A 25,028-nucleotide genomic window follows, 5' to 3' on the forward strand; every position below is an offset into this window, starting at 1 on the left:
GGCCATAAAGATCATCAAGGACAACAACCACCCGAGCCACTGCCTGTTCACCCCGCTATCATCCAGAAGGCGAGGTCAGTACAGGTGCATTAAAGCAGAGAGCGAGAGACTGAAAAACAGCTTCTATCTCAAGGCCATCAGACTGTTAAACAGCCACCACTAACATTAAGTGGCTGCTGCCATACATGTAAAAAAAAATGTATCACTAGCCACTTTAAACAATGCCACTTAATATAATGTTTACATACCCTACATTACTCATCTCATATGTCAATACGGTACTCGATACCATCTACTGCATCTTGCCTATGCCGTTCTGTAGCGTCACTCATTCATATATCTTTATGTACATATTCTTCATCCCTTTACACTTGTGTGTATAAGGTAGCTGTTGTGAAATTGTTAGGTTAGATTACTCGTTGGTTATTACTGCGGAATCAAAAATCCAGGAAATCACATTGTATGATTTTTAAGTAATTCATTTGCATTTTATTGCATGACATAAGTATTTGATACATCAGAAAAGCAGAACTTAATATTTGGTACAGAAACCTTTGTTTGCAATTACAGAGATCTTTTTATGCTGCTGCTACTCTCTGTTATTATCTATGCATAAGTCACTTTAATAACTCTACCTACATGTACAGTGGGGAGAACAAGTATTTGATAACCTGCAAAATCGGCAGTGTTTCCTACTTACAAAGCATGTAGAGGTCTGTAATTTTAATCATAGGTACGCTTCAACTGTGAGAGACGGAATCTAAAACAAAAATCCAGAAAATCACATTGTATGATTTTTAAGTAATTAATTTGCATTTTATTGCATGACATAAGTATTTGATCACCTACCAACCAGTAAGAATTCACAGGTCTGTGAGAGCCTGAATTCTTACTGGTTGGTAGGTGATCAAAGAGTTAGAGTTAGAGGTAGAGTTATTAAAGTGACTTATGCATAGATAATAACAGAGAGTAGCAGCAGCATAAAAAGAGGGGGCAATGCAAATAGTCTGGGCAGCCATTTGATTAGATATTCGGTAGTCTTATTTTTATTTTTTTCACCTTTATTTAACCAGGTAGGCTAGTTAACTGAACACTGATGTGTCATCGGCAAAACTTAATGGTGGTGTTGGAGTCGTGCATTTGTAGTTCATTGTGGTATTTGTAGTTCTTTATGATAGCCATAATAGTAGTTAGCATTTCATTTTTGGGGGTAAATATAGGCAAATATATTGATAAAAGTCACCTTGTCCTAATGAGATTTACACAGTTATCAAAACGTCACGCCAGGATAAGCTTACTATTAATGTTAAAAGTCATAGGTGTCACCCTATACAGTTGGGAGCGTCAATACACCATAGTTGGGTGTAGTTATTCCTATAACACCACCGAATAAGAAGAACGTTCTCTGAGCCACACTACAGTCCAGTTGGAGGCGGTAATGCACCTTAAAGTTGGTTGCCAACCGCCATATAAAATCCACAGAAGAAGAAGAAGCAGTAAGACGTGTGAGTAGCTTCAAAGATTTTGTAAGTAAAGCAAGATAGACCACAGCCTGTCATTTCCAATGGGAACAAATGAGTCATAGCGGGCAGAACAAGCAAGGAGGTGGGCAGAGCAAAGCACGAGCTAGCGTGATCCTATATTGCCGTGTTCTAGCAGGAAACGTTAGGAAACGCCTATCCTGAAGTGCGCGTGTGCAATAACTCAATTCACCTTTGTGCAACAACGCGATTTAAAAAAAACTTTTGCAAAGGGTGAAGTCTACAAATCGTAGTCCACTCTTTTCATAGCATATTTTAGTTTTGGGAACAGAACTGTATTGAAATCAAATATTGAAATCAACATTTGCAGAATGTCAGCCAAAATCCATCTCGTTCCAATCCTCTTACTACCATATTTGGTATCGAGTGGAAACGCCAAGCGGATGCTTCACATTTATACATCCGCTGAAATATCTGTCTCATTGTTCTGTAGGAGCTCTTTGGGTTTGGCTTACGGAAACATTGGACACGTGTCGATTTAGCTGTGTTATTTTTGCTACAGAAATTAATCTGAATTCTTTGCGAAAGTCCCAAGATTTCTCACCACTGCTCTGTAGGGACCGTGACTGCTGGCGTTTGCCATTTTCTGCCATGTCAAAGCCCGTCAAAGTTTCCAAACCTGGAACGATAACTTTTTACCAGTTGGACAATAACAAAGTCTTTGACACCCCAACATTTATGCAAGGACTCGAAGAAAACTCACCTGGCATTTGTCGTTAGCAAGTTAGATAGCTGGCTACATTTGAGCAGGTTATCTACTTAGGAAAAGTGTACACTAGATATTTTTCCAAAACACTTTCTCGGTCACTTGTTCAAGAAATTTCGCGCCTTTGATCCGGTAAAGGAGTGGCTCGTGAGTTGAGATGATTTTGAGAAAAATAACTGCGAGAACATGCAGAGTTTGGCTGTCTAGGGTGAGTCGTAAGCTATCTGAATAGTTAAACCCTTTTAAATTGTAATACTGTGGCATTTGGAAGTTGTTTTGGTTTGGGGAACCTCCCCCATACATACTTACAAACTTCCTATTTAGGTATGTTCTGGCTGGTCATGTTTTGATTGGCACATCACTCGAACGCCCTTATTTTTCTGCATCTTACCAGAGATACTTTAAACTGTCCAGATGTCTATGGAAAATTACCTATAATTAATTACAAAATGAGTTAGTTTTCCTTCCCATAAAAATGTATTTATTCTGTGTTCATGACCAAGTGGGAAGGTGGTATTTACCACATAACGAAAAACATAAACGAAAAATCCACATGAACGCTCTTCTCCCATATGCTGACCAGACGTCATCTACTAAGGAAATTTTCTGCAGTTAAATGCAACAATTTGTTAATTAATTTGTTTACAAGCATGATAGCTGTACTTTTAGTTTCTCAACTAGTTCAAAGCATGTGAATGCTTCCAACTGGTATTTCAAATCAAACAGGTGTAGACCTAACCGTGAAATGCTTTCTTACAACCCCTTAAGCCCTTAACCAACAATGCAGTTCAAGAAAGAGTCAAGAAAATATTCACCAAATAAACTAAAGTAAGAAGTAACTACACTGCTCAAAAAAATTAAGGGAACACTAAAATAACACATCCTAGATCTGAATAAATGACATTCTTATTAAATACTTTTTTCTTTACATAACTGAATGTGCTGACAACAAAATCACATGAAAATGATCAATGGAAATCAAATTTATCAACCCATGGAGGTCTGGATTTGGAGACACACTCAAAATTAAAGTGGAAAACCACACTAGCTCACAGGCTGATCCAACTTTGATGTAATGTCCTTAAAACAAGTCAAAATGAGGCTCAGTAGTGTGTGTGTGGCCTCCACGTGCCTGTATGACCTCCCTACAACGCCTGTGCATGCTCCTGATGAGCTGGCGGATGGTCTCCTGAGGGATCTCCTCCCAGACCTGGACTAAAGCATCCGCCAACTCCTGGACAGTCTGTGGTGCTTGGTGGATGGAGCGAGACATGATGTTCCAGATGTGCTCAATTGGATTCAGGCCTGGGGAACGGGCGGGCCAGTCCATAGCATCAATGCCTTCCTCTTGCAGGAACTGCTGACACACTCCAGCCACATGAGGTCAAGCATCGTCTTGCATTAGGAGGAACCCAGGGCCAACCACACCAGCACATGGTCTCACAAGGGGTCTGAGGATCTCATCTCAGTACCTAATGGCAGTCAGGTTACCTCTGGCGAGCACATGGAGGGCTGTGCACCCCCCCAAAGAAATGCCACCCCACACCATGACTGACCCACCGCCAAACCGGTCATGCTGGAGGATGTTGCATGCAGCAGAACGTTCTCCACGGCGTCTCCAGACTCTGTCACGTGCTCAGTGTGAACCTGCTTTCATCTGTGAAGAGCACAGGGCGCCAGTGGCGAATTTGCCAATCTTGGTGTTCTCTGGCAAATGCCAAACGTCATGCACGGTGTTGGGCTGTAAGCACAACCCCCACCTGTGGACGTCGGGCCCTCATACCACCCACTCTGTTTCTGACCGTTTGAGCAGACACATGCACATTTGTGGCCTGCTGGAGGTCATTTTGCAGGGCTCTGGCAGTGCTCCTCCTCGCACAAAGGCGGAGGTAGTGGTCCTGCTGCTGGGTTGTTGCCCTCCTACGGCCTCCTCCACGTCTCCTGATGTACTGGCCTGTCTCCTGGTAGCGACTCCATGCTCTGGACACTACGCTGACAGACACAGCAAACCTTCTTGCCACAGCTCGCATTGATGTGCCATCCTGGATGAGCTGCACTACCTGAGCCACTTGTGTGGGTTGTAGACTCCGTCTCATGCTGCCACTAGAGTGAAAGCACCGCCAGAATTCAAAAGTGACCAAAACATCAGCCAGGAAGCATCGGAACTGAGAAGTGGTCTGGTCACCACCTGCAGAACCACTCCTTTATTGGGAGTGTCTTGCTAAATGCCTATAATTTCCACCTGTTGTCTATTCCATTTGCACAACAGCATGTGACATTTATTGTCAATCAGTGTTGCTTCCTAAGTGGACAGTTTGATTTCACAAAAGTGTGATTGACTTGGAGTTACATTGTGTTGTTTAAGTGTTCCCTTTATTTTTTTGAGCAGTGTATAACAAGGCTATATACAGGTGGTACCGGTACCAAGTCAATGTGCGGGGCTACAGGTTATCCTAGGTCATTTGAACATGTAGTTAGGTTGGTAGTGCGTACTGGGCTGTACGCACTACCCTCTGTAGCGCCTTACGGTCAGATGCTGAGCAGTTGCCTTACAAGGCGGGGATGCAACCGGTCAGGATGCTCTCGATGGTGCAGCTGTGTAACCCTTTGAGGATCTGGGGACCCATGCCAAATCTCCTGAGGGGGAAAAGGTGTTGTCGTGCCCTGTTCATGACTGTTGGTGTGTTTGGACCATGATAGTTTGTTGGTGTGGCAAGCATTTTTGAGGTGTTTTTTTAAGTGTTTTTATTTTTGTATTTTTTATTCCTTCTCTCCAATTTATGCTTTGGCCACTGATACGAGTATAGGATAAATCAATAACAATATTTGGGTAGGAGTTAAAACAGAATATGATTTTCACTGACAGGACACTCCAATTACTTTAAGAAATTACGAGATGGGGAAAATCAATGAGGAGATTCCATTGAACTGTCCAGGGTGGACTTTGCACTGGACGCCTTCTGGGCTTGAGTCAAGTGCCCCGTTCTGGCTGACATAGGTTAATAAGCATGTAAAGTAATGAGTAGGATTTCTGTGTTTTCAAATCAAATGTATTTGTCACATACAGTTTACAGCAGGGGTAAAAGGAAGGTGCAGTGAAACGCTTGCATGCTAGCTCCCTCAACATTGCAGTACAATAATCAATATCAATAATAAGAGTAGGGCTGTCCCCGACAAAAAATCTTGGTCGACCAAAAATCGTCCTCTTTTGACCAATCGATTGTTCAAAATTATAAAAATAAAAAAATCAATAATAAACACACTGTGTTTGAATAAAATCAACTGTTTGATGAAAGACACAAATGACTCGAAGGAGCCAGAGAGAACCTTAACGTTACTCTCCTGAAGTTGCTGGTAGGAGTTGGCAAACTTGCTAATGTGGAATGCCCATTTATCTTACCATTTCTACCAATCTGCGTGCCATTTATGGTTTTCATGTGCACATTTTCATGGAACAGTTTCATTTCATTAATATTGTCTTTTCTCAAAATCAATGTCTTGTGGTTAATCAAAATTCTATCCAAATGAAAATGATACTTTTTAGGTTTAATCTCTATTGCCAACTATGTAAAAATGGCCTATAAAGCAAACAAATAAAAACACTGCAACCTGCAGGTAGAAAATATCCTGATAAATCACATTGGCTACTTAACCCTGTCTGCAATGAACTTGAAACAATTATATAAACTATTAACTTGGGTCTGGCCAGAAGCTGGTGCTACCAAACTTGCCACATTGAATAAAATATTCTGGACCCACAGATCTTCCTGTGCCAGTGAGCTCAGGACAGACACAGCTCTAGGCTATTTGCTCAAGGGATAAGAAGTCATCCGGTAGGCCTATTTTTATGGCGTTTCTACTGGATCAGAGTATGACTTTTTCCCCTTTCACACTGAGTGGTTATCTAAGGGGAGAGAGCTGGAAAGACATTTACAGGAGCACTCCAAACAAAAGACAATGACTAACTAAGTTGACAAAACTTGTAAATATAATGAAATAAACAAACTTGGTTCTCACAAGTGTAGCATAGGTTGTGCGCTCTGCAAACACTGTGCCTACTCCTACAATGAGAACAATAAAAGACTGGAATAATAACATTTTGAGTTCATTAACAGACATTACCATAACCAAACAAACATTGTAGATTTAGACCATAGGAATTAATGGTAAATGTACTACTGGTGATATATGGAATGGGGAATTGATAGATTCAAATGGATTATTAGGGTCTATCTAATCGATTGGAATCCACAGACTGCGAGTTGAAGATAATTACTAATACTCTTAGTAAAAGTATTTGACTGACCAGGTCTCTCCAGATCTCCCAAAAATTATATTTCTAGGGTCAATCTAATATTAACTTTATGTTAACCCTACTTGAGGGCAATACCAGAACAAATGGTCTATTGATTCTGTATCTTCACAACAAAATCTGCAGAGCTGCGATGGTTGTATGCCCCAATTATCAACATTTTGTTGGTGGCAAGAATTCTGTACAATGATTTTAGCTGAAAAGCACGAGTCTTGAGTCTTGCTGCGTTTTACTCATACACCCTGTGCCATGGAATCGGCACATCATAAATATCTTCCCAGCTATTTTGCAATCTGTATGGCACAGCTGTCAACGTCCTGGTCCTTAACTGAAACTGGTATACTTTCATATTTGTTAGTTTTGTTCCTCAGACAGTTTTGATCCTTTATATTGGGCAGACAAACCAGTACCTCTCACTGCCACATGCTGCCTCCATTTTTTGGGGTTATGCTGTAATCCATCTTGGATTGAGCAGACCTTCCCATACAATTCCGATAGCTCCATGAAAGACACAACTCTACCGTTCCAATTTACAATATCATTTTAAAAACAAAATACCCCTTTCAAACATGTTTTCCATAAGTACAGGTAATTTATCAACCAACACATTTCAGTTCGACCATAATATTTGTTGTAATATTTGTTCCATCTTTTCTGGGGGATGAAATTGAAATCAGCTCTGCAACGCTTGTTTAAAAAAAAAAGAGAGACACTTTGGAAAATAAGTATAATTTTCAATTAATTGAAAATGAGACTAGGCAATCGGCAAAAAGGTCATTTTTAAACAATGGATGAGCTTTTCTTAGTAATCTACTTGAGAACCATTTTGGGTTCAAGTAAAGCTTTTAGAGTGGTTTAGTGCTTTTATATTTAATAATCTCAACCCAACCAGACGAAGGAGTTAATCAGTGTAATTTCCCATAAATAGATAGGTATTTACCTCCCCATGGTTATAGGATCTTGTCTATTTTTACTAGTTTTCTATTGAAATTCATTGTGGAGAGCTCATTTTGTGTGCGTATGTATGTACAGTTGAAGTTGGAAGTTTACATACACCTTAGCCAAATGCATTTAAACTGTCTTTTTTTCCACAATTCCTGACATTTAATCCTAGTTTGCGACCCATTTGCGACCAAGCTTTGAATATGTCTGGGATCCTGACTGATGTCTTGAGATGTTGCTTCAATATATCCACATAATTTTACTTCCTCATGAACCCATCTATTTTCTGAAGTGCACCAGCCCCTCCTGCGTCAAAGCACTCCCACAACATGATGCTGCCACCCTCGAGCTTCGCGGTTGGGATGGTGTTCTTCGGCTTGCAAGCCTCCCCCTTTTTCCTCCAAAACATAACGATGGTCATTATGGCCAAACAGTTCTATTTTTGTTTCATCAGACCAGAGGACAATTCTCCAAAAAGTACGATCTTTGTCCCCGTGTGCAGTTGCAAACCGTAGTCTGGCTTTGTTATGGCGGTTTTGGAGCAGTGGCTTCTTCTTTGCTGAGTGGCCTTTCGGGTTATGTCGATATAGGACTCGTTTTACTGTGGATATAGATACTCTTGTACCTGTTTTCTCCAGCATCTTCACAAGGTCCTTTGCTGATCTGTGATTGATTTGCACATTTCGCACCAAAGTACGTTCATCTCTAGGAGACAGAATGCCACAATTGTTGGAAAACTTACTTGTCATGCACCAAGTAGATGTCTTAACCAACTTGCCAAAACTATAGTTTTGTTAACAAGAAATTTGCGCAGTGATTGAAAAAGACTAGTTTTAATGACTCCAACCTAAGTGTATGTAAACTTTCGACTTCAACTGTATGTGTTATGAGTACCAAGTATGTCTACTTCACAGTCATCCCATTTTATAGGTAAACTGCAGGGTAATGTAAAAGTTTTTTAATAAAAAAAAAAAGATCCGATACATAATATGGTCCAGCGAGGCCAGAAAAGCTATCTAGATTTTCCTTGAGACATTGCAGGGTTCTAGCTTGCAGACTTAATATAAAGCTTGAGTCATCGGCATACATGGACACCTTTGTTTTTAAATCTTGGATTCTAATCCTCTGTTATTTGATCTGATTTTAATAGCTATCATTTTGATGGCCATAACGAAAAGATATGGTGACATCGGACACCCGTGTTTATCGCCTCTTGAAAGTTCAAAACTCTTTGAAGTATTTACTATTCACACCTGGGGTTTCTATACATTACTTTTACCATTGAATAAGAGACTAACCGAAATGTAAAAAATCCAGGCATTTATATATGAAATCCAGTCTTATTTTAACCAAGGCCTTTTCAAAATCTGCTATGAATACCAGGCTTGGCTTCTTAGATGTTTCATATTATTGTATTTCTCGTAGTTATCGTAGATTATCTCCAATGTATCGTCCATGTTAAAAACCTGTCTAATCAGGATGAACAATACCTGGTAGAAACTTTTTTAATTCTGAGTGCTATGCATTTTGCTAGTATTTTTGCATCACAACATTGAAGTGTAAGAGGCCTCCAGTTTTTTGCCATCAAGGTCTTGTTTTAATAATAGTTCAATCAGACCTTCCTGCTGAGTACCTGACAGACTCCCATAGTAGTTAAATAAGCTACTAATGGAGCTTTGAGTATATAAATAAAAGGCTTGATATACCTTGGAGCACGGTGAGGATAGACGAGTTTCCTTCTAGTAATTACAGTTGGAGGAGCGTTCAAGTGGATATTTCCCAGTCGTATGCTGGTATTTACCAAATTACAAGATGTTGTGAACGCAGCATTAGTCGAGAAACCTGCCTATTTCCCTCGAAAGGATGTAATGTCACGATTTCATAGATATACGATATTACAGAGAACAAGTTTATTTCACATCTTGGAAAATATTTGTCATGTGCTTCTTATTCATGTAATTCATGCTAATGTTGGGTTTTTGAGCTAGCGCCTAGAATGCAACGTAGGGTAACGTACACAATGACCGTTAATACGAATCAAATGGAGTTTTTCAGATCCTACGGTCCCTAGGTGGGTGACCCCGAAATAGCCCTGGGTGACCCAAATAACAAATGTTCAAACTTAACTGTTGTTCAAATATCAACTCATCGTATTACTCAACATTGTTTATCTGGACATACATGTAGGTTGTGTCTGGATCCAGCCAGGAGAGATACTTCTCCTCCTTGGTGCCCGCCCAGCCGGTGCCCCCGCTGGCCCAGACTCTGCAGGGGTACCTACGAGCCCTGGAGCCCCTGATACCCGAAGAAGAGCTTGTCCACACCCGCAAGAATATCCAAAAGTTTTGCGGAGAGGGGGGACTCGGTCCGCAACTTCAAGAGGGACTGGAGAGACGAGCTAGACACTCCAACAATTGGGTATGCAAACAATGTGGGAAATTATGCACAATTTGTAATCAACATAAATAGACTGAGATAAGAAAATATCAGTGGAGTGTGTGATTTTGGATGACACTTTATAGTACACACAATGCATGGTGCTAATTTGAGTTTCACTCTGATGGCTCAAAGTGTCTTTCCACAGCTGCCCTCCTTTCTGAACTGTACTGCATGATTGATAGTTGTTTTGCTGTTGTCCTTTCCCCTGTCCTCTACTGTAGATATCTGACTGGTGGGTGCAGTGGGCGTACCTGGAGAGCAGACAGCCCCTGCCCGTGCATTCTAACCCGGCCATCTCCCTGCCCAAGCGGGACTTCTCAGACTGGAGGGGCCAGCTTGTGTGAGTGCCAGTCAGCAACATACTGGCATACCTGTATGCACTATGTGCCTGTGAGATACTAGAGGAGTAGGCTGGTTTGCTGAATGTACACAGTCACCAGTGTTGACATGATCTGGTTGGATGATGTTGTACACTCACTCAGCATTTGTACCTGTGGATTTGCTGAGTACAGAGTGAGAATAACTTAGTCAGTCCAACTGCAGACAGGTGGTTTAAAAAAAAAAAAATTAAAAAACGATTTTATTTACATACGTTTTCAGACCCTTTGCTATGAGACTCAATATTGAGCTCAGGTGCACCCTGTTGATTGGAGTCCACCTGTGGTAAATTCAATTGATTGGACATGATTTGGAAAGGCGCACACCTGTCTATATAAGGTCCCAGAGTTGACCGTGCATGTCAGAGCAAAAAGTAAGCCATGAGGTCGAAGGAATTGTCCGTAGAGCTCCGAGACAGGATTGTGTGGAGGCACAGATCTGGAGAAGGGCACCAAAACATTTCTGTAGCATTGAAGGTCCCCAAGAACACGGTGGCCTCCATCATTCTTAAATGGAAGATGTTTGGAAAAACCAAGACTCTTCCTAGAGCTGGCCACCCAGCCAAACTGAGCAATCAGGGGAGAAGGGCCTTGATCAAGGAGGTGACCAAGAACCCGAGGGTCACTCTGACAGAGCTCCAGAGTTCCTCTGTGGAGATGGGAGAACCTTCCAGAAGGACAACCATCTCTGCAGCAATCTACCAATCAGGCCTTTATGCTAGAGTGGCTAGACGTAAGCCACTCCTCAGTAAAAGGCACATGACAGCCCGCTTGGAGTTTCCCAAAAGGCACCTAAAGGACTCTCAGACCATGAAACAGGATTCTCCTGTCTAATGAAACAAAGATTGAACACTTTGGCCTGAATGCCAAGCGTAATGTCTGGAAGAAACCTGGCACCATCCATACGGTGAAGCATGGCGGTGGCAGTACCATGCTGTAGGGATGTTTTTCAGTGGCAGGGACTTGTAGACTTGGCAGGATCGAGGGAAAGAGGAATGGAGCAAAGTACAGCGAGATCCTTGATGAAAACCTGCTTAGGACCTCAGACTGCAGAATACAAGTTAGTGTGGTTGCCTATCCCTGCAGACTCACCATCCAACAGGACAACAACACTAAACAAACAGCCAAGACAACGCAGGAGTGACTTCGGGACAATGTCCTTGAGTGGCCTAGCCAGAGCCCGGATTTGAACCTGATCGAACATCTCTGGAGAGACCTGAAAATAGCTGTGCAGCAACACTCCTCATCCAACCTGACCGAGCTCGAAAGGATCTGCAGAGAAGAATGGGAGATCCTCCCCAAATACAGGTGTGCCATGCTTGTAGCGTCATACCCAAGAAGACTCGAGGCTGTAATTGCTGCCAAAGGTGCTTCAACAAAGTACTGAGTAAATATAAATTTGCAAAAATGTCTAAACCTGTTTTTTGCATGGTCACTAAGGGATATTGTGTGTAGATTGATAAAGTGAAAAGAAACTATTGAATCCATTTTAGAACAAGGCTGTAACGTAACAAAATGTGGGAAAAGTCAAGGGGTCTGAATACTTTCCGAATGTTATTTCATACATCTATATCCTATCTATAGCTGTAGGAAATATGAGGAACAGTTCCACCCCCATTTTATGATAATGCACAAAGTAGTATGTTGCAAGGTGAAGTTTGATTTGCATTGAACCAACAGTACTCTGTCTGGGCCGTTCTCTAACATATTTTGTGTCGACCCAGGTTTGCATCCAAGCTGATTGCTGCTGCACTCGATTTCAAAAATGTAGTAGACAAGTAAGTGCCATTTCACGATTGTACTGTACATATACGGCGTCTTAGACCTGAAGCCTTAATATTAGCTACATATTACTGACCAGTTTTTCCAAGTCATGTTTCACCAAATGGTGAACCATATCAATATTTGTATCCTAGCTTGCAGAAACTCTCTCACAGCTATTTTAGCGTTTTAACCTTTTATCTCTGTGTTGGCCTGTATGCTTTGGTTTATATACCCAGTCTAAATTTATTACGGCATACTGTCAGTAACTGTATCTGTATGCTCTCTCTCTCTCTGTATCTCAGTGGCCTGTATCTGTATGCTCTCTCTCTCTCTGTATCTCAGTGGCCGTTTGCCAGTGGAGTACATGCGGGGCCAGCCACTCTGTATGGAGCTCTTTCCCCTCCTCTTCTCATCCTGTCGGATCCCAGGCCGCAAACACGACACTATCACCCATCACAGCCGTGCCCGCCACATCACAGTGGTGAGGAACTACCAGGTGAGCTTGACCCACAGTATGCATCACTGACTATATGGCTGTGGTCAGAAGAGGATTTAACGTTTTTTTTCTTCAAGATGAGAGCGGCTACGCAGAGCGAAGGGGACAGCTCCAATTGATCATATATTACAGACTAATAAACATGGCAATGATACCCAATCAAATGTATTTTATAAAGCCCTTTTTACAACAGCAGTTGTCAAAGTGCTTTACAGATACCCAGCCTCAAACCCCTTAGAGCAAGCAATGCAGACTCACAAGCAAAATGGCTAGGAAAAACTCCCTAGAAGGCAGGAACTTAGGAAGAAACCTAAAGAGGAACCGGGCTCAGAGCGGTGGGTGGCCTGTCCTCTTCTGGCTGTGCTGGGTGTAGATTTAAGAGTGCATTTAAGAGTAAGTTAACGTTTAAAAGTAATTCAAGACATTGAAACGTTCATAGATGACCAGCAGGGTCAAATAATATTCATGGTGGCAATAGAGGGCAGAGCTTTTTCTGCATAGAAAAAGCCCTAGGGGTTTTTTCGGGCCTCCTAAGTCCAAACTAAAAATATATAATAAATTGGGACAGGGACAGCTATAAATCGTCAAGCTAGGTAGTCCTGAGGCACGGTCCTACGGGAGGGGAGTTAGTGAGAGCATGCCTAAAGACAGGGTTTTAGGAAAATGTGGCATTGGACATTTTGAATGATGATCAGCTATTATTCACGTAAGTGTAGCTATGCGCAAATGTTTGTTTCATAATGCAATTAGCTGGAAAACACTGTCAAAAGTGCACCGCGTATGCACGCAGGTTTCATGTCAGATGAAAATATCCATTAGACATTTAGAAAGGGAGATCTAAAGATGCAACAACTAGCATGGTTTGCTAGTATGACTATTGTGCCTTTGGCCACTGGAAAATGAGAGGAAGTTGATTTGAAAATCAATAGAACATGACAAATGGGCAACTGGTTTAAATGGCATGTGGAAGTCTAAAATAATTGCCTCCACGTTTCTATGGTCAGATTTTGTCTAGGCTACTTTGAATCAAAGCAGGGGGGTTGCGAGGCCCTGTCTGAAGTTACCCCTGGACGGGGCAAACATGACAAGATATCACCCCACCCACTTTGCCAAAGCACAGCCCACACACCACTTAAGGAATATCAACAAGCCACTCTTACTACCCTGAAAACAAAGGCAGAGTATAGTCCATGAAGATCTCCCCACCTCACAAGCCAGAGGAATAATGTGAAGGAATTATTTGGTTCTTGTCAATATTCTAGCAGCTGTATTCTGCACTTACTGAAGTTTATTTAGGCCTAGTGCCATATCCGGGCAGCTTGAAAGTAGGGCATTGCAGTAATCTAACCTTGAAGTGACAAAAGCATGGATTAGCTTTTCCACATCACAGTTCAATTCTCTACTCTGTCCCATCCAGTTCTTTCAGATGGACGTATACAACAGTGATGGCTCTCGGATGACAGAGAGCCAGATCCACGCCCAGCTTCTGCGAATCAGGGCTGAGTCCTGGAAGACTGACAAGGAGCCAATGGGCATCCTGACCAGCGAGCACCGCCAGACCTGGGGCCAGGCCTACAGCCGCCTGCTTAAAGGTAGACATGATAGACACAGCATTATACTATACATACCCAGAGTATGGGACGTTCCAGGGTGTGTGATTCAGAGGATCACACTGTTTTCAAATACATGTTGCTAGCTAATGTCCGCACGGGCGCGCAGTAACCCCGAGACTGCCACGCAGCTCCCAGTGACTGCCGTGCAGAGCACAGATGAAATATCAGCCCACGGAGAGACGCACGAGATTGAACTTCACTCAACTTCCTAGAGTTTCCCCTGTTAACACCACCAATGTTTCCCTTTACTGTGACAATTGTGATAGAATCAATGCAATATTAGTCACTTTCAATGCAACTTAGTGAAACAAAACTTAACTATGCAAGATATTTTGCTGGATGCAGAATGCTTCGGAGTAGGATTACATTGCGCACTACTCAGTCCTTATTAATCTACAGAGACCGGTGGGCGTAACTGATCAGAGCTGCAGTAGGCCCGTGTGGATCTGTGCCATTTATTTTGAACTGGACTGTGTTTACAGCTGGGTTTGTGAGTAGATGTGCTTGTTTTGAGATCACGTGCACATTTTGTTCATATCTTTTGCTAGTTAGTGAGTTATTAGCTCAGTTATACATCATTTGTAGTCAGCAGTAGGGGAGTGATTGCTTCCTATAAGAGCACAAAACGTGTACATTTCTAGACATCTGAAAAGAAAGTCTGGTAAAGAGCTTTTTTTTTTGTCTTAAACTGTTGTATTTTAAGACAGGCTTGAATAAGCTTTGTAGCCAATAGGCAGAGGGTATCATAATGATATGGGAATAATAATACATTGTATTTTGTAAAGTGGTTTCTTGCATCAAATAACGCAACAATTTTCAGTCACCTCCTTGTCTGTAGGACAAGTGGATAAACAGGTTAATGTTAAACCCTGCATGTTTTTTCAAAAGTCTCATGGAATGTAAGGCTGAATGATAGAACAGCTATTTCCATGTTAAAATGTTATGGGATGCATTTTCTCTGTTTTTGATGGTAGGCCCACATTATGATCAAATGGCAACAGTAGCCAACTTGGCCACTGTTAAAACTGTAACTAAAAGCAGGTACAGCCTCAGTGTTCACAGTAAACACGCGCTGGAAGTTGCAAAGAATTTTCACTACGTTCACGCTCAGCAGACCTGAAATTTGCTCAGTGGTGAAAAAGATTAGAGGGAACATTGGTCGCTACGTCTCTGAAGTCATAATCTATTGTTATCTTCAGTAAGGAGTGCTTTACCTCGTAACCTTTTTTTTCATGCTCTCCCTCTTTTCCTTACCCAGATAAATTGAACAAGGAGTCAGTGCGAGCAATTGAGAAGGGACTTTTCACCTTGTGTCTGGACTCTCCAGTCATGAGGGTCTCAGATGATAAGTATGAGCCACAATATTTTTTCTCTCAGCCTGTCTGTTACTATTTTTTTCAAATTGAATGCAAGTTGCTGTACAGTCTGAATACTTTTTGCTCAGTTATGTTTGACACACCAGGGACTTCATGACTAATTATATCTAATAATCCAAAACGCATCCGTAATCAATTAAATTCTGTGTTACTTTGACTGACAGGTACTCCAGTCGTATGGCAGCTCAAATCCTGCATGGGGGCGGGACACACTCGAACAGCGGCAATCGTTGGTTTGACAAAACACTGCAGGTGAGTGGAGCAGTAGAATTATCCAAATGACCCAACCAGTCATACATCCCATACTTGATGAAAAGTGTATTGAAAAGTCCATATGGGCTGGGCACCAAATGCTGTGAAACACTGAAATAAAATAAATCAATAAACAAAAATGATAATGGACTGAGCAACAATTGTTGGTAAACTAATTAGTTACCTTTCTCTTCCACTATTCCTCTTGTAGTTTGTGGTGGGTGAGGATGGCTCATGGGGGCTTCTGTATGAGCAGGCCACGGCTGAAGGTCCACCAATAGCCACTCTTCTGGATCACATTCTACAATACTGGTGAGATGAGACAGGGGAGGGTCTTATCTACTTTTGCTGCATTACTTGCGCAATTACATACTGTATGTATACGGTATTCATGTCAGTTTCTTATGATTTCAAAATACTTGAATTTGAGGTTTTATCGGAAGAAAAACAGTCAAAACACACAATGCCAATTAACATTTACCCTTGTTCTTCTCTATGCAGTAAGAAACCGGACCCAAAGAAAACCCCTTTGATCCCACTTCAGATGCCCAAGAAGCTTTACTTCAACATTGACCGTGAGATCAAGAGAGATATCGAGCATGCCAAGCAAAACCTTGATATGTGAGTTTGCATACCCTATGCATTTGTCATGCATTGTTTCATTACTCTTGTGTTATTATATATCATAGTCTTTATTTGGTCTAAATATGTGACTCGTTTCAGGAAACCAGGCATTTGTCTTGCGTCACTACACAGGAGAGGCATTTGAACGTACTTTTATTTTTATCTAAATGCCTTTTTAATAACAAACTTGTATGCCATCTGTAAATACAATTGGGAAATTACAAGCCTTGTTGGTGTAGCCACGGAAAATGTCAGGAACCTTCCCGCTAGCAATGATGGGCTGGACATGCAGAGAGATGAATTCGGATTGGTCTGCCATGTAGCACGCTTCTGTCTATAACATGAGCTGCTCAGTATGTGTAGGTAATCCTTTCTAATGCTTTCTTTTTTGAAAGATATCACAAAGAACTGCGAAAGTTTTGCTAATGCTCTACACTTTCTGGAGGACCGAGTTTTGAAATCCGTAGCATGTCCGTTGGAAACCGAGTTAAGAAAATTCTGGCATTTGATTGCAAATATGCGGAAGGAGCCGAAAGGGGAACACACAAGGCTTTTATTTATGCTTTTATTTTACATATTAGTTAGTAGGCCAAACTGTTTTCCGCGAAGACCGATTTTCGGGATGTCTTCTGGTCTGAAAAACAGCTCTGTAGCTCTGCCACTTTCCACCTCAGATGTTGAAGGGCGAGATGGTGCTGGATTGACACGCAGCCCATACAAAAAAAAAACGATCAATAGCTTAAACTGACAGATTTTGATGGGGATTTTTTTCATGTTCATTAGATTGACGCACAGGATTTTAATATGGTGCGCATACTGACTGGTTCAACCCACCTCCGACTACAGTCCTAACACTGAGTGCATAAGTGTAGTTGGTGATCAGTACTACAATGACAAAGATAAGAAGCACCCGACCTCTGTGTAGTCGATGTTTGCTTTGCTATGAACTTCAACACGACTCAGCTGAAATGAAAGTGACATGGACCAAAGCAAATGGAGGAGTGTAAACACGATTAGCTGCCCTAAGTGTTGATGTAACCATGACAAAACACGGTCAGCGGCGTAAGGCTTTGGTGCCTTCTGACCTACTCATTCTATTTTAAGTAATTGTTTGTGATCTGAGCTGGCTGTGTTTTCCTGGGTTCAGCACATTTGCTGCCATCCTGTGGCTAAACTGACAACTGTCGATACATTTCTATCCCAACGGAGTGAAGAGTCATCTTTATAATTTGAATTCAACAACTAACCTGGGCCCGTATTCATAAATTGTCTGAACAAGAGAGCTGATCAGTTCCATTCATTGTAATCTGATGCTTTATTAACGGAGTATGAATTTGTCCCCCCCCCCACCTCCAGACTGATCAACGACCTGGATATCCGCTGCTTCAACTTCCAGAGGTTTGGGAAGGAGTTACCCAAACAGCACAACCTGAGTCCCAACGCCTTCATCCAGGTGGCACTGCAGCTGGCCTACTACAAGTGAGCTCATAGGAATCACTTGCAAAGGGCATTCAGCCTCAAACTAGGATACCGTATGCAATAATAAGGAAATTATGTGTGCAGTTCATGTTTTCAAACTGTGGTACTGATTTTCATAGACATGCTAGTACATTTTCACACAAGAAGCATTATATTCTCGTGGGTTAATAAATGGGACAATAAATATTCTTGGTAGCCAATTCTGTCTGGAATATCTGCATTTTCAATTTTGTAAATGAGTTTTGATTAACAACAATCACTGTGTCCAAATTCAATACTTGCGTTGCGTTCAGTACAACAGAACTGTTTGCAATGTTGAATTCAACTGAAATGGTACTGTACTGAATGACCAGTTGAAAAAAACATTGTGATTATGGTGGCCCAGAGGGCAGTTACCATACATATGGTGTGCTGCACGAGTTTTGCTATTTCAGATGGTCACACCCAGATTGATAAGGCCGCACCCACGAAAAGGGAGCAAGCATACTTTAAAGGTTATTGATGAACGGTGCACACCATTTTGGGGAAACGTGTCATTCAGTTCAAAACGTCACGCAACACAGCAAATGTTAAAGCAAACTGAACGCACCCCTGCTCTCCCATTTCTCCTTTTCTCCATCAGAGTTCACAATGAGGTTTGTGCCTCCTGTGACATTGCCTCCCAGAGGATGTTTCGAGGGGGGCGCACAGACTACATCCGCTCTCCCACCAATCAAATGCTCAAGTTTGTGCTTAACTTTGATGACCCCTCTATCTCGGTGAGAAGCATTTTACTAAATAAAATGTATTATTATTACCATAGAGAATCAGACCAAAGTGTAGGCTACCCTCTGCCTGTTGGCTTCTTTGCATATTCAAGCCTGTCTCAAAATACAACACGAACCCTTTAAGGCTCTCCTGAAGGATGGTTGGCCACCCTTAGTAGCCTATATAAAATATTCAATGAATTAGGGATCAAATGACTAAGGTAGGCTACTTCAAAGCAAGGTAACTAAGAGATGTTTATCTATAATCTTGTAAGGCTAAAATATTCCAGAGATCTAATTGACAGAAGGTGAGTTGTCTTTTTGGCTCATTTGAAGAATATTTTTAACAATGTTGATTACAGGGGAATCACAGCTTTTCAACCGTGTCAGGTTTATTTCTCAAGTCCCAATATCGAGCGCTTGAGAGATGGTTTTACAACATGAGTATGTAGCATTGATAACGCACCCGTTTGTCAATTGCGTGCCTGTGAAATGTTTTTTTTAGGACATGACAATGACATTAATTACTGACAACTTTCCAGGCAACACAATATCTAGTTAGCCTGTTATTATCATTATTATGTTGCTATGTCTCTCTCCTCCGGCCCACTCGCACCAGCATACGCAGGTGACAAATGTGCACTGACAATGATCTCAAAAGCTCATTTCGCCACCACAGGTGATTAGAGAAGTTTTTGTTTGTAGTAAGTCCGTTGTATTATCCCAAATGGACACGGTGATTTACAAATCGTTACGGATTCTAGCTTTAATGGGTGTTTGTGTTGTGCCTTCGCCCTTATCAATCTCTTGTTTCGTGGGTGGCTGAGAAAAGCAACCTACTTGCAGTTATTAACAAAGCCAACAATACATGGCAGCTTTACAGGGGGTTTCTATTAATTGACATTGTTGATGCGTCTTGACGCTCTATTTGTGTGTTGCAGAGAGAGGCAAAGCTTGAATTACTCAGAGAGGCCATAGAGACCTACGTCACTCTAACTGATCAGGTGACTACACCCAATGCTTCTGCTGCCATCGTCTCAGCAATTTGTTTAACTTTTCTGTCATCTAATTACTTCTGACCTTTTTCTAAATTAGGCGCTCAAAGGACAATCCATCGACCGCCACCTGCTGGGCTTGAAGCTTCAGGCCATCGAGGAGGGACTGAGCGTGCCCAGACTGTTCATGGACACCGCTTATGGGCTGGCTACCCACTGGAAACTGAGAACAGGACAGGTAAAGTACAACTCCATTGGAAGTGGGCAAGATTGCAACATTCATTCCAATGACAGGATATAATTATGTAATCTAAAGGTGAGTGTCGGATAATGCAATATTATATCGGGTCTGTGTCCCTCTCTCTTTACATGTAGTTTAGTATGGTGTTTTTGTGCGCACTTGTAGTTTATCAAAGTCAACAGGTAATCCTGCCAGGTAATCCTGTTTACATCAGGGATTTGTCATTGTATTCAAGTCATTCATGTAATAAATTAATTTGAATGAATGGGCTATGCATAGTCAGTTGTACAACTGAAATGTGTCTTCCCCATTTAACCCAACCCCTCCTGAATCAGAGAGGTGTGGCGTGCTGCCTTAATCGTCATCCACGTCTTCGGGGGGGGGGGGGGGGGAACAGTGGATTAACTGCCTTGCTCAGGGGCAGAACAACAGATTTTTACCTTGTCAGCTCGGGGATTCAATCCAGAAACCTTTTGGTTACTGGCCCAACGCTCTAGCCACTAGGCTACCGGCCTCCATAGCGAAGGAGCCAACCCCTCCCTCCCGGAGACCCATGCCTGTTCCCCCAGAATGGTGTGGGCGTATATCTCTAAATTAAAAAATATTAGCGCAAGTAGACTGCTGTTTGGCCAGTTCATTCTCCTCAGGAGCATGACATCATCTCTGAAGAAAGAGCAAGCATCTGTTTGAGGTACAAGTTTGAGTATAGGATGAGTCAACAGCATTATTTGGGTTTGATTTAACAGAATATGAAATGTTTATTTTAACACAATCATCTCCTACGTCAGTAATGTTTGAATTGGACTCGGGCGTGGCCGCTCAATTCCCTCTCTGGAGTTGCGCTCCCAGCACATGCCCTCCCCCTCAACTCCCGAACCCAGACATTGAAGATGTTGATAAATATCTTTGTTTGCAGGTGAACTAGGTCACGACCAGTGCAGAGAGCTGCATGAATAAGGGTCCCCTGGAAGAGGGCCAAGCAGTCCTGGCCTCCAAACAAATTCCCAGCAAAATGTTTGCTTGAAAAAATATATATATAAATATAAATAAAATACCAGTCCAAAGTTTGGACACCTAGAATGCCTAGTGTGAAAAGCTGTCGTCAAGGCAAAGGGTGGCTACTTTGAAGAATCTCAAATATAGAACATATTTTGATTGGTTGAATGCTATGATTTTTGGTTACTGCATGATTCCGTATGTATTATTTCATAGTTGTGATGTCTTCACTATTATTCTACAATGTAGAAAATAGCAAAAATAAAGAGCACCCATTCAAATGAGTGGATTCGGCTATTTTAGCCACACCCATTGCTGACGGGTATATAAACTCGAGCACAAAGCCATGCAATCTCCATAGACAAATGTTGGCAGTAGAATGGCCTTACTGTTGAAGAGCTCAGTGATGTTCAACGTGGCACCATCATAGGATGCCACTTTTCCAACAAGTCAGTTTGTCAAATTTCTGCCCCGCTAGAGCGGGCCTGGTCAACTGCAAGTGCTGTTATTTTGAACTGGAAACGTCTAGGAGCAACAACGGCTCAGCCGCGAAGTGGTATGCCACACAAGCTCACAGAAAGGGACGGCCGAGTGCTAAAGCACACAGCGCGTACAAATAGTTGGTCCTCAGTTGCAACACTCACTACAGAGCTTCATGAAATGGGTTTCCATTTCCGAGCAGCTACACACAAGCACAAGATCACCATGCGCGATGCCAAGCATCAGCTGGAGTGGTGTAAAGCTTTGTGATTGAGCCCTTTTACCAGAATAGTGTCCACAGTACTGGAGTAGGGCTGAGTTATAAAGTTGCTAAACAAGTTGCAGATCTGCAAGTGTATGTGTCATATATATATATATATATATATATATATTTTTTTTTTAAGGCTTTTACCTGATGTTTGGCAATTTATTTATTGGTTAACACCTATCGTCTTGTGGGTACCATGTTCAGAAATGTTTGCAAGACACACATTTAGGGAACTATTGTTTGTGCAAACCAATTTAAAGTAAATGGTTTGATCTGTAAAAAATGCATTTATTTTGCCACATATGTGAAAGTAACTTTATACCCTGTCTTCCTTCTCTTCTCCCCAACTTCTCAACTATATTAAACCCCTTACACTAGGTGCCTGCAAACACGGACAGTGTAATGTGTTTCGGACCTCTCGTCCCAGACGGATACGCTGTGTGCTACAACCCCCAGTCGGACCATGTCCACTTCTCCGTAACAGCCTTCAACTGCTGTGAGGAAACCCAGGCTGAGACACTGGCCGCCACACTGCATAGCACCCTCTGCCAGCTCCAGGAGCTACTGCAGCCTACTGTATAGTGCTGTGCTATCTGACACAACAGGAGTGTGTATTCATTAGGCAACAAATATAAGAAAACCAGCTATTGTCCGATAAGAAATGCTCATGTTTCTTAACTTTTTCAGTTGTGTGCCCTAATGAATATAATCCAGGACTTAAATGAAAAACGTCTGAGGTGCTAATGCTTTGATTAAAAAGAAATATTTGGCCTTTGTTGTATGTGCTAGCATTAGCTTGATTTGCTGCTAGGTTTATGTTACATGTTTGTACTTAAGGGCAATTGAATACTATTGTTAGAACTGTTTTATGCCCCTACTTTTTAAGGCCATAGCAGACTACTTAATAAGCTAGGTTTGTCTGGCTAGAGGTTTGTAAATGCTTTATTGACCGGCGACGAAATAGATTTCACTGTATGTTATCTAATACCATCTGTGTTTTGTATGCAATTTGGAATCTTGTTTGCTGCAATGCTTTGGCAGTCCAATGAGAATGTCAGTCAACCATCCAGTCTGTCTATTACTTTTCATTTTGTGGGCAGATTCCTGAAAAAATACCAAATGTTAACAAACCATGCCTGTATCTGCATAAAGCTGGAGCTCTGAGTACTGTTGCGCTCTCCCTGGATGCACATCAGTTCTGTGTTTCTTCCTGTGCTTTTGTAATGCAGTTGAAAGGAATGAAATCCTGCTATTTGGTTCAGCCGAGCTCTATTCATGACCAAGCTTGTCCAGTTTTGTTAGTAAACTCATGTAGGTTCAGCCCTAATTTATGTGCTCTCTATCACCTGGACCTGCATGGCAAATTGTCCAGGAACACAAGGAAAGGACAATAACCAAGGACTAGTCAGCCATACCCCCTCTGAGGGGAGAAAATGTACATCTCTCTGAGTATTCAGAGGACTCACTATTGAATGTGTGATTAATACCAAACATGGATACTATAGTATTATTATTTTATCAAACTCCTCTGAGGATAACTGGTGCTTTCTATACTGAGCAAAAATATAAACGCAACATGTAAAGTGTTGGTCCCATGAGCTGAAATTAAAGATCCCAGAAATGTTCCATATGCACGAAAAGCTTATTTCGCTCAAATTTTGGCCACAAATTTAATTACATCCCTATTTGTGAGCATTTCTCCTTTGCCAAGATAATCTATCCACCTGACAGGTGTGGCATATCAAGAAGCTAATTAAACAGCATGCTCATTACACAGGTGCACCTTGTGCTTGGAACAATAAAAGGCCACTAATGTGTGCAGTTTTGTCACACAACACAATGCCACAGATGTCTCAAGTTTTGAGGGAGCGTGCAATTGGCATGCTGACTGCAGGACTGTCCACAAGAGCTGTTGCCAGAGAATGTAATGTTAATTTCTCTACCATAAGCCACCTCAAATTTTTTTTCAAGAATTTGGCAGTAAGTCCAACTGGCCTCACAACTGCAAACCACGCATAACCTCGCCAGCCCAGGACCTCCACATCTGGCTTCTTCACTTGCAGGATCGTCTAAGACCAGCCACCCGGACTGCTGATGAAACTCAAGTATTTCTGTCTTCAATAAAGCCCTTTTGTGGGGAAAAACTCCTTCTGATTGGCAGGTCTTGGTTCCCCAGTGGGTGGCCCCCGATGGCTGTACCCCTGCCCAGTCATTAGGGCCTAATGAATTAATCAAATTGTCTGATTTCCTTATGTGAACTGTTAACTCAGTAAATTCATTGTTACATGTTCCATTTAAATTTTTGTTCAGTATATATGCTTTGTTAATGTCAGTATTGCCTTGTAACTTAAGCTTTATGCCTTGTGTGTGAATTCATTCATTTTACAAAGTAATTAAATACACTTGTATTTAGAATTCCTTTCTCAGACATTTCTTGATTGCCTATTACTGTAACTCAACTATAGTGTTCTTGCATATTGCTATCTTCTGGAGTCAGTTCATTTAGTGGTCTATTTTGCTTAGTCGTATGTGGGTTAGATATAATATGCATACAGTACCAGTCAAAAGTTTGGACTCGTTCAAGGGTTTTTTCTTTATTTTACTATTTTCTACATGAAATAACACATGGAATCATGTAGTAACCAAAACTGTGTTCAACAAATCAAAATATATTTACTGTCTATTTATTTAATATATACTGTCCATTGCTCGCGTTTCTTGACCCAAGGAAGTCTCTTCTTATTGGTGTCCTTTTGTAGTGGTTTCCAGTGGTGTAAAGTACTTAAGTAAAAAATACTTTTAAGTACTACTTAAGTCGGTTTTTTCGGTATCTGTACTTTGCTATTTATATTTTTGACTACTTTTACTCCTAAAGAAAATCATGTATTTTTTACTCCTTACATTATCTCTGACACCCAAAAGTACATTTGGAATGCTTAGCAGGACAGGAAAATTGTCTAATTCATGCACTTATCAAGAGAACATCCCTGGTCATCCCTCCTGCCTCTGATCTGGTGGATTTTATTGGGCGACTTTTACTTTTACTTGAGTCATTTTCTTTTAATTAAGGTATCTTTACTTTTACTCAAGTATGAAAATTGGGTACTTTTTTCACCACTGGTGGTTTCTTTGCAGCAATTCGACCAGGAAATAGTAAAAATAAAGAAAACCCTTGAATAAGTAGGTGTGTCATTCTCATATGTATACGTATATACTGTACTCTATATCATCTACTGCATCTTTATGTAATACATGTATCACTAGCCACTTTAAACTATGCCACTTTGTTTACATACTCATCTCATATGTATATACTGTACTCGATACCATCTACTGCATCTTGCCTATGCCGCTCTGTACCATCACTCATTCATATATCTT

At 41.4% G+C, this 25,028-nt stretch overlaps 1 protein-coding gene across 1 annotated transcript; it reads left to right on the forward strand.

Moving 5' to 3' along the window:
• The first annotated feature begins 1,950 nt into the window (after window positions 1–1,950).
• On the forward strand, window positions 1,951–24,062 carry cratb (carnitine O-acetyltransferase b). Its single transcript, XM_020500630.2, has 15 exons — window positions 1,951–2,455; window positions 9,689–9,919; window positions 10,162–10,280; window positions 12,042–12,095; window positions 12,424–12,577; window positions 13,995–14,169; window positions 15,449–15,539; window positions 15,731–15,818; window positions 16,030–16,130; window positions 16,320–16,439; window positions 17,799–17,921; window positions 18,544–18,679; window positions 19,609–19,671; window positions 19,763–19,900; window positions 22,026–24,062. Exons 1-15 carry the CDS (start codon window positions 2,405–2,407, stop codon window positions 22,227–22,229), a joined length of 1,848 nt encoding a protein of 615 aa, XP_020356219.1. The 5' UTR covers window positions 1,951–2,404; the 3' UTR covers window positions 22,230–24,062.
• Window positions 24,063–25,028: the final 966 nt, after the last annotated feature.

The sequence above is a fragment of the Oncorhynchus kisutch genome, linkage group LG14, assembly GCF_002021735.2.
Source record: "Oncorhynchus kisutch isolate 150728-3 linkage group LG14, Okis_V2, whole genome shotgun sequence".
NCBI lineage: Eukaryota > Metazoa > Chordata > Actinopteri > Salmoniformes > Salmonidae > Oncorhynchus > Oncorhynchus kisutch.